The 11,831-nt window shown below is 47.8% G+C and overlaps 2 protein-coding genes across 13 annotated transcripts in view; one reads left to right on the top strand and one right to left on the bottom strand.

Moving 5' to 3' along the window:
- Positions 1–7,012, bottom strand: part of LOC306662821 (uncharacterized protein) — a 207,104-nt gene extending 200,092 nt beyond the window's left edge. For 3 of the 12 annotated variants that reach the window (XR_013764264.1, XR_013764265.1, XR_013764266.1), the window contains exons 1-2: positions 6,754–6,920; positions 6,551–6,663 (exon numbers count right to left, since the gene is read on the bottom strand). Coding sequence is in view for 1 of the 12 variants with exons in the window: in XM_079142964.1 (XP_078999090.1) it covers positions 6,551–6,663; positions 6,754–6,920 (280 nt within the window). In the remaining 11 variants the exon portion in view is untranslated. The other 9 variants (XR_013764268.1, XR_013764269.1, XR_013764270.1 and 6 more) reach the window with 7 other exon arrangements.
- Positions 7,013–7,384: 372 nt separating this feature from the next.
- Positions 7,385–11,153, top strand: HAND2 (heart and neural crest derivatives expressed 2). The gene is given in 8 exon segments (XM_079142366.1): positions 7,385–8,357; positions 8,360–8,526; positions 8,528–8,564; positions 8,567–8,625; positions 8,627–8,767; positions 8,769–8,843; positions 8,845–8,883; positions 10,270–11,153. Coding segments are annotated over 8 exon segments (648 nt in total). The 5' UTR covers positions 7,385–8,326; the 3' UTR covers positions 10,369–11,153.
- Positions 11,154–11,831: the final 678 nt, after the last annotated feature.

Raw genomic sequence — 11,831 nt, 5'->3', positions numbered from 1 at the left:
TCTGGAAGAAGCTTTCCCCAGTTCTCCCAAAGACTTGAGGATGAAGGTCTGTTCTCTAATAAACCACTCGCATTCCTCACCCACCCCAGACATTTCCAAATAAAAGAAACCAATCTGACTGCAAATAGGATACCAGATTCCCTACACCTCTTTTTGGGAGTCGGGGGGTGGGTGTCTAAGGCATCTTTTGGTGCAGAACAGTAATCAGGTTGTCAAAAAAGAAACAGGTGGCAGGAGGCAACAAATAGGTGTACAGAGAACTACCAAAGAGAATATGAATGAGAAAGGAGCTCAAAGGAAAAGCATAGACTTGATTTAGGAAAAGAAGGAAGCACTTATCTAGAAAAGCTTCCTAGAGGAGGTGACACTTAGGTTGGGCCTGTAAGCAACAAAGTATGGATTCTCCAACATGGGAGGGAGATGAGTTGTTTGCGAGAGATGCTGGCAAATCCACAGGTTCCAGACCCGCAGATGGGGACTATGGAGTCACCACCTACTGCCATCTCCTGGCTGCCCTTCTAACTTAAATAATCACAGGTTGATCAAACCCTGAACCAAAACTTCAGTCCCACATACAGTTGAAAACCCTAAGCTTGGGGGTAACCCTGATGGGTAGTCTTTGACCCTTCTGGAGCCTTGGGTTAGGCCAAAGTGTACTTACTGCCAAGGACAGAGACAGGAAAATGGCACTAGGGGCGCTCTCACCAGAAAGCTTAACTACCAGAGCCACATATTCCCGGGCTTTTCTGATCTGAGGTGTACCTTGGCCAATCAAGTTTCTTGCTGAAGTCACAGGCAGATGTAGAATGGAAAGGCGAAGACCCCCAGGAGGGTAGGGAGGACTGGTTTCAGTTGTACTTCCCTAAGAATGAACTGCGCCTTCTGTCAGCAAAACAGAAAAAAGCATCAGTCACACCCATTTAGTGAAGTCTCCAAATGTATTCTGAATGGAATTCTGCTTTTTCTGTATGCGACCAATTTCTTCGTTTGAAGTTAGATGCTCTGCAAGCAGAATGCAATTCCATTTTTCGTTCCTCGAGGTTTTGGCCTGTGTTAACTTAAATGGGCACTCACACAAGTATTTAAAAGGAAAACCATTCTGTTCTGGAAAATGGAAGAAAGTAGTGCTTCTCCAATCACAGCAGAGAAACATAATCTGTAACAACAAATTAGCCTCCTAGTGCTGCGCATTTCCCAGCAAGCAATCCCGCCTTCTCTGTTTATATTATAACTTTTCTGCCTGCAATTATTTTTATTTAATTTTCTGTCACTTTAACAGAAACCAGAGCCTTTTCTTTTAATGTTTTGTACACAACATGTTCATTTTGATAAGATGTTTCTTTCCTATCCTCTTTTAGTTTGCCTTTCCTTGTTTAGAGTTCTGTATCAGAAGTTTCTAATATTTCTCCCTCTTTTTTAAGAACTTGTCCCTGTCTTGCTTTATTTGTTTGTGTGAAATTTAGTTTGAAAGGAGATCAGAGAGAGCAGGAGGGGTTTGTAATAAGAGAATGACCGAATGACCCAAAGGCTGATTATCTATCATTAACTGGAGACTCGGTGTACCCAAATTACCAGGGAGACCTCAGTCTGTCGGATCCTTACCCGGCCAGAAAGGCAAGCAAGGAATGCACACACTGAAACAGGCTCCTGGCATTGCAAATGAGGACACTGCTCATACACACTTTCTTAAAGAATTTTCCTTCAAATTTCAAATTGAATTGAGTGGATAAATTCACTAGATTATGAGATGTTATACACAGGTAAAAGTGTCTGTCAAAAGGCTAACTTTAACATTTCTGTAACTAACATTTTTTTGTGTTGTTTCATTAGGAGCAAAATTGCAGTTAATTGTCTAAGCTCCAGAGAATATTGAGAAATCAAGCCAAGCTGCTTTTGATCTGCTCATGCTGCTAAACCCAACCCTTGTAAAAATCGAGGTTTGCCATTAATATTGACAATAAAAGTGTTTCTTTTTGTTAACCTGAAACCTAACCATCCTGGCTCAAGTCCTTTTTCTATAAGCAAAGACCCTATAGAATGTAGAAAAGGTTGGAAGGAACTATCATAGATAAAGAAATCCATCTACGTACATTTGCAAAGGAAGCTACACAATAGAAATTCCCAGGAATGAGCGCAACACCACTGTTAGAACTGGGAAAGCTCAGAGGCCTCAAGTCACAAGTAAATCTTTTGGTCACATAACAGTTTCTCCAAAGTCCCACATTTTAAGTTACCATTTTCGTTCGTATTTTATTCTGAACTCCAGACTACAGTGCATGCTGTTGATGTTCATGACTATTTCCATACAGTGTGTACGCAAAATCACATTTACTTTCTCATCTGAATTCTAAATGATTTCCTCCCGGCTTGGAAGAAAAAAAATTATTACTTTTAATTTTTAACCTTTTTCAGTGCTGAGAATGGAACCCAGGACCAGGCACATGCTAGGCACACATTCTACCCCTGAGTTATACCATCATCCCCCAAAATATTTCTGTGTGTATGTAATTTGCTTAAAACAATAATGAGGGTAACCAACACAAATCCTGTGGGATATAGTTTCTTAGGCACTGTTGCTCTAAACTCTATATTTTACTATATTTTATTACAAAGTTCCAAGAATTAGCAAAGATCAGATTAATCATACCTCTTAGGACTAGTAGTCTAACATTAATAAAATCTACCTTGTATATACATTATGCTATGAGAGTCCCTTTTGTAGCATTATCCTTTGCCTTTAGTCTGACTAAGTGTTTAGCTTTACAGATAGACTTGAATATCTGTCAAAGAGTTAGTCCTTCTTTATCAATGAAAACTCCAGAGTAGCAACAAATCTAGGTTAATATGGGGATCTCATCCTGGATTACTTGGAGAAAATGGAAATTCTACTGCCTGTGATACCAGATATTAAGATTTTATTTAAAATCTTATGAATGAACCAGTATCTCATTCTTTCATACCAATCTCAGGTTCAGTCACAGGAAAAATCTTGTAAATCCAACACTGCTGCCGGGTAAGTTATAAGGGAAGGAAGGAGAGAAGGTGGGAGAAAGGAAAGATGGGGGAGAAGGGAGAAATGTACAGGCACTTAGCAAGTCCTGGTTTTCTCCACTGACTTAAGTGTTTCTTAATCAGAACTAGACTGAAGGATTCCCAAGCATCAGTCCTCCACAACCATCAGTACAGCTGAACCAGTCCCTCCCCCTCCCCAGCTACTCTGGAATGGGAACTGGAGGGAAGACAGCCACTCCCAAAATGCCACCCTCCCCCCAAAATCCAAAATGAAATTGTCTGGAAGAAACAAAACGACATAGAATCCGAGGCAGCTTCTCATGCCCTTCATTTTAAAAATATTCATAAAAGTACAATCGAACTTGATTTTATTTGTAGATGTGTACTTGAGTCATTGTCATTTGCCAGGTTAATAGAAAAACCACTTCCCAAAAGGAAAACAAGAAAGGAGGGATTTCAAAACCCCAGTTAGAGGGAGTCCTTTGCCACCACTCAGATGATATATGCCTTGTTGTTCTGGATGTCCTAAACATTCTGGGACTAAGTGGCTAACATGTAAAATGACTCAGTCCCACCACAGTACAAAACAGGAATGCAGAGCCATCAGTGTCACCAGAAGCACTGTCCTTTCAGCAGGTGGGGCTGAGATGACATCCTTAAGAACTCTGGTTTTCTACCACCATCCAGGTTTGACATTCTTTCTCAGCTTCTTAGCATGTTCTGAAGTCCACTTTATTATAGATATTTCGAAGAAATGCTCAAAATTATTTCTACTACTTCAGTTAGGAAAACAGGTGAAAAGAGATTTGAAAGATGATGAAGGGAATTGAGCCATAATTCCTGTAAATATAAAATGTGTGTTTATGGCCTTCTGGCCTGGTCCTTCTCAGGTTCAGTTTATTTTGAATTCTCATGAGCAAAACACAAGATACAAAATTACCCTTGCCTTTGAAATAATAAATACCTTGAAAAGATCTGTATTTTCCCTAAAAACAGACTGAAGTTTTAAAAAAAAAATTTAGTTTAAACCAGATTGGTTTTAAAAGTAGTATCTCACAAGACCAAAACGTTTGCAAGGGAATGCTCAGCCTTTCTCATGCTCCTTGAATACTTTCCAGGGAAAGCAGTGGGATATATGTAAAGTGACAAGAGACATGGGCACAAAATAATGCTGCTCTTCTTTTTTGTCTGGAGGCAGATGTAAGGCAGCACAGTGGGTATGGCATCAGCCACAGGCAAACTGTGGGACCCAGAATCACACACACTCCCCTGAACCTAGGATGCCTCGCTGTGACTCAATCTCAAACCCTGGGTGAGCCCTCAGCTCCGATGGAGAAAAAAAAAAAGCATCCACTCCCTAGAATTTCTCCCAAAGCACCCAGGGCAGTCCCAACCACATCTTTACAGTTCCTTGAGCCCTTTGAAAACTATGAATATGCATCTTTTGGGTAGTAGCATAGCAGAGGCCACACAAGGACAGCCCAGGAGTGGGGCTCCAAGGCTGACAGCTAAGTTACACCCCTTCATCACCACACCAACCTCTCCTCGACCACCACCACTGACTCCATCGCTACTTCCTACATGGGTAGGCCACTAAAATTGGGGCAAAATTAAGCGGGCATCTTAGTCTTACAGTTTCCCAAAGCAGCAGGTTAACCCCAGCATTCTGGGATTCCTGGAGCAAAATGTCCCAGTTGACATTCAAAGGAAAAAGTGAATGTGTACAGCTATGCACTCAGATTAGAGTTCAGTTGATCGGGACCAGTTTGGCCTCCCTGAAGCAGTTGGTACAGTTAGGTACACCATGAGAGTTCATCCATTTGTCTCCTCTTTCTAAGCCACTTAGGGGTCACCTTTCTAAGGCTCTAACCCCTGGGTTTGGGTTATTGAGATAACATGAAGCTTTAGACCCCTAGATCATGGTAATTAGCTGATAATGATGCTGTCAGGGGTGATGTTCAGATTAGCATCTTTTATGACCACCGCTTTCTGTCCCATATTGTCCATTTCTTTTATCACTTGAGGTGTTATCTGAGGCCACAAATCGACTCACCCATTTTTTTGGTTTCAATTTTAAAGGGACGAGAAAACTAAAAGTAGCAAATTGTGATTCTTCACAATTGAGGCCACTTGCCTGTGATGAACATTTTCTCAATCCCCAACCCAGTCTTCCTCTGAATTCTTCTACCTTCCTTCAATCCCCCCAAACTCCATTTCTGAAACAGACAAACAGCTACTTTCCCTAAACTTTTATCTGTTCCCAGTGCAACCATCTTACTTGTCTACCTGCTCCCAAGGCCTAAATGTGTTTTTATAAACAGACTTTTTAAATGTATCAAATGTCAGAGGATTGAACTACCAGTATTTACACATTCCCGGTTTGCCTCCTGGTGAAAATGTAAACAGAGTCCCCGACCACACTACCTGTATTCTTTCATTGGAGAAACAGTTCTTAAAAAGACTCTCCTTGTACCCCAAACTGCAAACCCACTCAAGTTGGAGTTTAGCGCTATGTGTAGGTGGCTATTCTGTTCTGATACCAAATGCAAGCCCGTGGTCTTACCAGCCAGCCTGGGTTCAGCTACTCCGGTGCTCTGTTCTGGCCTCAAAACGCTCTGCGGGGGGCGTCGAGGGAAACTGACCCCTTACCGAAAGGAAGAATGGACTCTCAAACCGAGATTTTTACATCCCTCTCTGAGTTCCCTCCCACTACCTGCCCAGCCCCGCAAGCCTGAAAACAAACTATTTCTAGGTGCTCCTTCTCGGGAAATAGTGGCAGGCAGGGCCTGGGCCCCTGAGTTGGACGCTATCCAGTTCGTGCTGGCCTGTCTCCCAGCCCAAAACCACACGGTCAGTGCGAGGGGCCGACGGGCAAGGAAAGAGCTATTCTAAAGGAATCCTTCGAGTGAAGTTCCCTTAGAGGCCTGGGGCTGGGCTGTGCCTGCGCCCAAAAAGCGATTCCCAAGGTGGAGTCATTGGTCTCTCTTGGGCTACCTGGCGAGGTCCAAGGCCGTCCCCGCCCGCGCCAACCTCTGAACATCTGCCCTTCGACTCCTTCTAATTTACAGCCCGAGGGCTCCGTTGACACCCTTTTCACACCTGAACTCCATCCGGCGGGGAGAATCCTCAGACACACATCGGCCTCTCTTTGCTGCTGTGGCCAAGCATCAAGGATGATTTCAGCGCCCGCCAATGACCACCCCACCCCTTGCCGCTGGAGAGCTTTCTCAAGACGCTCACGCCACGCGGGCGCCGCGGCCCGGGTGCCCCGCCGCCCGGTGACTTACAAGTGGAGATCCATTTTCTCTTATAATGCGTTCAAGATCACCAAGGCCAGCAGTCTAAACATCCACGAGCCGTCCTCTCGGCCTGCCTCTTAAACTGGCGTTTAATGGTTCCCCTCCGATAACTAAACCTGCTTTCCACAGATGCCCGCTTTTATGGGAGAGGCAGGAATGCAGAGATATATTTATGTGTTTGTTCATAAAAACTGGAAAATAAGCTCTGAACACGCTGTAAAAAATATTCAGTTACTTACCAAACAGGCTAGTTAAACCAGGGAACACCGATACCGTCCACACCACAGATTCGGGGATCGAGGTACCCAGCACTTTGAAATCTTCCAAAGTCCTCCGATTGGGGCTGGTGTCCCTGAAGAATGTGGAAATGAGAGCATTTACAATCAGTATGACCGTTGCCCCGGGGGTCCCAACCGTGATCTGCCCAAGTTGTCACAATAACCTGAGCCACTCCAAACAGCTCTGACCGAGGTAACGGCAATGGCTAAGTAAAAAGCCACTGAGTCTGGCGCTTCCGACCTGTGCCAGGTCAAAGGAAGCACCCTTCCCAGCCGCGCGGTGTATCCTCCTCCGCAAAAAGAACTTGTTGGCTACCAGCCACCCCTTCATAGGGGTCCTCGCGCCCTGCTGCTCGGCTCTCCGGTCTCCCTCACAAAACCGTATTAGGCTTCCTGCTCACTTTCCTGTCTCTGTTACCTACAAAAGTATTCGGAAAGTATTATCTGAGTTCATTTCTTTTTTAACCAGAAAGAAATAGAGTGATACTATACTGATTTGAGATTCTCCAATATTGTGAGACTTGGGGGGAAATATTTAATAGTGAAGGCATCTGTTAACACTTGCATTAACCTCTGGCTGATAAAAAAAAAAAAAAGTTTTTTTAACCTTCCCCCCCCCCTTGTTTCAATTATCTTATGGTTATGAAGGGACAGCCAATCCTGGAAGAGGACCTCAGCAATTAGCAACGTGAACATCAAAAGTTTTATTGCGGAGTGCGCGAGCGCCGCCCCCACCGCCCCGGGATTGGCGTGAGGAGCCTCTGACGACATATATTAACCCGAGCGGCCCTAAAGATGTAACTGTACATGGAGATCTTGCGGGGAAAATCCGCTTGCTCCCCTCACGGCGTCCAGCCCAGGAGAACAGCCGCCGCCACCCGGGAGCTCCCTCTACCACCGCGCAGACCCCTTCGAGAGCCCAAGCCACTGCCTTCAAGCTCCAAGTCGCCTTCCGGGCACCAAATCATTGCCCTGAAAGGAGAGGATCTGAGAAAATGGATGCACTGAGACCTCTCTGAATACCCTCCGGGAGATCCTGAGAGGAGTGAGGACACGTTACCCGCAGCTAAAAATCACATTCAAGGACCAAAACAACAACCAAAAATTTCATTAAAACAATAAGCGCCCAAGAACCCAGATCGGCTGGTGGGGAGGAGGGAAGGGGCGGGAAGAGGAGGGTCGCATGGAGGTAGCTTTGCAGTGAGCTGTCGACCCCTCCGCCTCCCCGCGGAGCCGGCCGGCTCTCCAGCCTGGGGCTCGGACTCGCCCCCGGATTCCGGTTAGCTTCAGTGCCTGGAACGCGTCCCGAGCGTGGTTGGAGTCCCGCGACTCCGCGAAGCAGCCTTGCAGGAGCCCAGGCACTTTTGCATGAGCACCAGAGGATTCTGCCTGCGCGCAGCAGCTGGGGAAGCAGGAGCCGGCGCGCCGGCTGTAGAGGAAGGCGGGGAGCCCGCGCAGCGGCGGCAGCGTCCAGGGGCGCACGGTGCCGGGACCAGCTCGCCGCGCCCCATGGGGAGCTGGTGGCCGCAGCGCTGCTGAGGCGGCCCGGCTGGCCAGGCGCGGGCCGGGGCCCGGGCTGCAGCAGCCCCCACTGCGGCTGCCGGGCCGGCCCGGGCGCCCCGGGTCTGGGGGGTGGGGGGTGGGGGAGGACGCGGAGCGCCGAAGCAGGGGCCCGGGCGGAAGGGCGCGGCGGGGCTGCGCGCACGCTGGGGCGCGTGGAGGGTTGCAGAGGGCGAAATGAGTCTGGGTCGGGGTTTTCCCCACCACCCCGTGTGCACCATGAGGGCTATCCTTTCGCCGCCGCTGCTGCCGCAGCCGCCGCCGCTGCCGCCAGCCGCTGCAGCCACGAGGAGAACCCCTACTTCCATGGCTGGCTTATTGGTCACCCCGAGATGTCGCCCCCCGACTACAGCATGGCCCTGTCCTACAGCCCCGAGTAGGGCCAGCGGCGCAGCCGGTCTGGACCACTCCCATTACGGGGAGTGCCGCCCGGCGCGGGGCCTCCGGGCCTGGGGGGGCCGCGCCCGTTGAAGCGCCCGGGGCACCGCCAACCGCAAGGAGCGGCGCAGGACTCAAAGCATCAACAGCGCCTTCGCCGAACTGCGCGAGTGCATCCCCAATGTGCCCGCCGACACAAAACTCTCCAAGATCAAGACGCTGCGCCTGGCCACCAGCTACAATCGCCTACCTCATGGACCTGTTGGCCAAGGACGACCAGAACGGCGAGGCAGAGGCCTTCAAGGCGGAGATCAAGAAAGACAGACGTGAAAGAGGAGAAGAGGAAGAAGGAGCTGGTCAGTACCGTGGGACAGAGGGCGGTAAGGGTTGCGGGGCAATAGGGAACAGCTAGCTGCTCTCGCTTCTTTCCAACTGGGCTGAAGAATGGCAGCCCGAATTCTTTGGCTGCGTCCGGCGCCAAGGTTGTTTGCACCAGGTTGTGGTGGGATGGTTTCCTGCTTAAGTAGAGGAGATGGGGGAGGATATCAGCAGGAGGAGGAGAAGGTCTTAAGAGTCGCTTCGAGCCTCTGATCTTCCCTCCGGTTATCGCTGCTCCCCCAGGCACTTAGGACCGGCCTCCCAAACTCTTGGTTCCGGATCCATCTCCCGGTCGCACCGGTCCGGACCTCTCATTCACTTTCCGTTAGAGCCTTCATTTGGCCTCCAATCCGACCTTGCATTCAGTTATTTCTAAAGTAAGTCACCCAGAAACTCTCCATTACAATCATTTCACTATTGACCCCATTTCTTCCTCCAAAAACGAGTTTGCCACTGATTCTGAGCCTTAAGAAAGTTTATGGTTGCTCTCATTATTATGCCCAAAAGACCTAAAGGTAAACATTAAATAAGTACTTAAACCTCAAAATACAGCTCCAGTTTCTCTCTGGCTACGATGTAATTTCCAAGATCCGTATACTCCACCACTATTTCTTGTTTTATGAGCCTGTACATTTAAGACCAAAAAAGTAAATATTACTATGGTCATTGTTACTAGCAGTAACTCAAAATTACACTGAGCCCTTAAAAGTTTTTCTGAGTTTCCTACCAAGTGCTCATAGCGGTGATGTTCAGGACAGGGCTATTGCCACGAAGGTCCTGAAAAGTAATTCCATTTGCTAGATTTCTCCTTAGGGGCTTGCGGCCCTTTGATCCCTGCATAACCGAGTGACCTCTTGAATAACCAGAGATTTCAGAGGCCTTGGCAGAGCGGCACCGCTGAGATGCAGACTGAGTGCTGCTGGACTAGAGGCCCAGGCCAGAACAGAGGGCCCTTCACCCCAATTTTCCTAGAGAGTGGATCTGGGATTGCTTTTGAAAACAGAAGATAGACTTAGCATGAACCCCCGCTGCCCTCCCCTACACACACTGAAAGTCAGAAAAGGAGTCAGAAAAAAGATCCCTAGTTCCTCCATAAACGACTGGAAAACGGGCGGTTGTTTATAAATTCACCATCCAGTAGTTGAGCCCTGCAAGCGTGGAGGCCTTGGCGGTAGCCAGGGCATTGCAGACCTTCACAGCCTTACTTCAGGAACTGGGATTTGAAACCCTCCCCCCCCAAAACCCAGCCTTTCCTCCCTCTTTCACTGTTGTCCTCTGACCCAGGAGTGCTAGGGTGGTCGGGGATCAGTATCCTCCCTGAATTTCTCTTCACTTTTCTCGCCCTCACTTCCTTTCTGCCCAGAAACGAAATCTTGAAAAGCACAGTGAGCGCAATGACAAGAAAACCAAAGGCCGGGACAGGCTGGCCACAGCATGTCTGGGCCCTGGAGCTCAAGCAGTGAAGAAGAGGAGAAGGAGGAGAGAAATGAGTGAGTCGGGTCCAAGGCGCCAGAAGCAGACCCAGGACTCCCTGCAAGCTCTCCAGCTCGGCTCTGAGGACTTCTTGCATTTGGGATCATCCGGTTTATTTATGTGCAATTTCCTTCCCCCTCTCTTTGGCCCCCTTTGAGGCATCCGCTCCCCACTTCCCCCTCCAAAAACAAAGTGGATATCTGAAGAAAAGCATTCCATATTTTAATATGAAGAGGACACTCCTGCGTGGTAAGGGATCCCGTCGGCTCCTAGATTCTGTGTGTTGAATGTTCCCTCTGGCTGTGTAGACACCAGCATTGCCCCCTCCTTGCCTCCCCTGCTCCTTCCAGATAAAGACAGCGGACACTAGTGCGTGGTGTGAAGTGTATCCTTAATACTTGGCCTTTGGATATAAATATTCTGGGGATTATAAAGTTTTATTTCAAAGCAGAAAACAGGGCCGCTAGCATTTCCGATGGGGTCCGGTATCCTAGTGCTGTTGTTTCATATGTGGTGTTCCCTATTCAAAGATGTTTCCAACAGCTACTGTTTGTGCACTTCCGTCCTCTAAAACTAAGTGGAATTTAATTATATTGAAGGTGTAAACGTTGTAAGTATTCAATAAACCACTGTGTGTGTTTTTTTTTTACAAAACCCCTAATCTTTTAATGGTTGATACCTCAAAAGAGTTTTGAAAACAAAGCTGTTATACTTGTTTTCATGATATTTAAAATATTCAGAAGTAACTAAATTATCATAATTGCCTCCAACTTTATTTGAAAGAGTCAGTGGTTCAATCAATCAAGGTGACTTGCGGTGCTAGAGGCGAGGAGGTGCTGTTGAAGAGAAGCTCCTGGTGAAATCTGCCCAAGGGCCTGGGCCCCTATCCCAGTGGTGTATTCTTCCCTCTACCCACCCCCAGCTCCCAGGAGACCACTGAGTGGTCTTTAGAAGGAGGCTCTGGACCAGAGAATGGCTACAGTTGGCTGGGAAGGTGGAAAGGTGTCTTGTTTCCTGAAATCTATCAGATGCCATTTGTGGGACTTGGGTTTGGTGTTTGGGGAGCGCATTTCTGATGAAGAGGTGTAAGGACGATCCCGGGTGTTTTTGCAGCCGCAGGAAATAGTCTAAGGGCGGTTTAGTTCAAATGTAGGGCTTTTACCCAGGGTGGGGAAAGGATTGGGGGAAAAAAAGAAAGAAAGGAGGCCGTATTGCTTGTAGTCTAGATCAGAGGCTTCTCTTCTGGCAAGCTCGATTGGGGGCGGTAGGGGGGACTTTTGAAAAAACTATGATTAGGTAACAAGGAATTTTACGTCAAGTAAGAAATCGCGAACAGACCACAGATTTAAAGGGGGGCCAGGGGTGGGTTAGATTTACAAGGACTACAAGGGAACTCAATATTAACTGCTGTGTCTGAAGTCTTCCCGGTCGCAGCCCAGAAGAGAGCAAGCGG

This window comes from Sciurus vulgaris (genome assembly GCF_902686455.1).
Source record: "Sciurus vulgaris genome assembly, chromosome: 5".
Taxonomy (NCBI): domain Eukaryota; kingdom Metazoa; phylum Chordata; class Mammalia; order Rodentia; family Sciuridae; genus Sciurus; species Sciurus vulgaris.
This window is presented reverse-complemented; position numbering and strand designations above follow the sequence as displayed.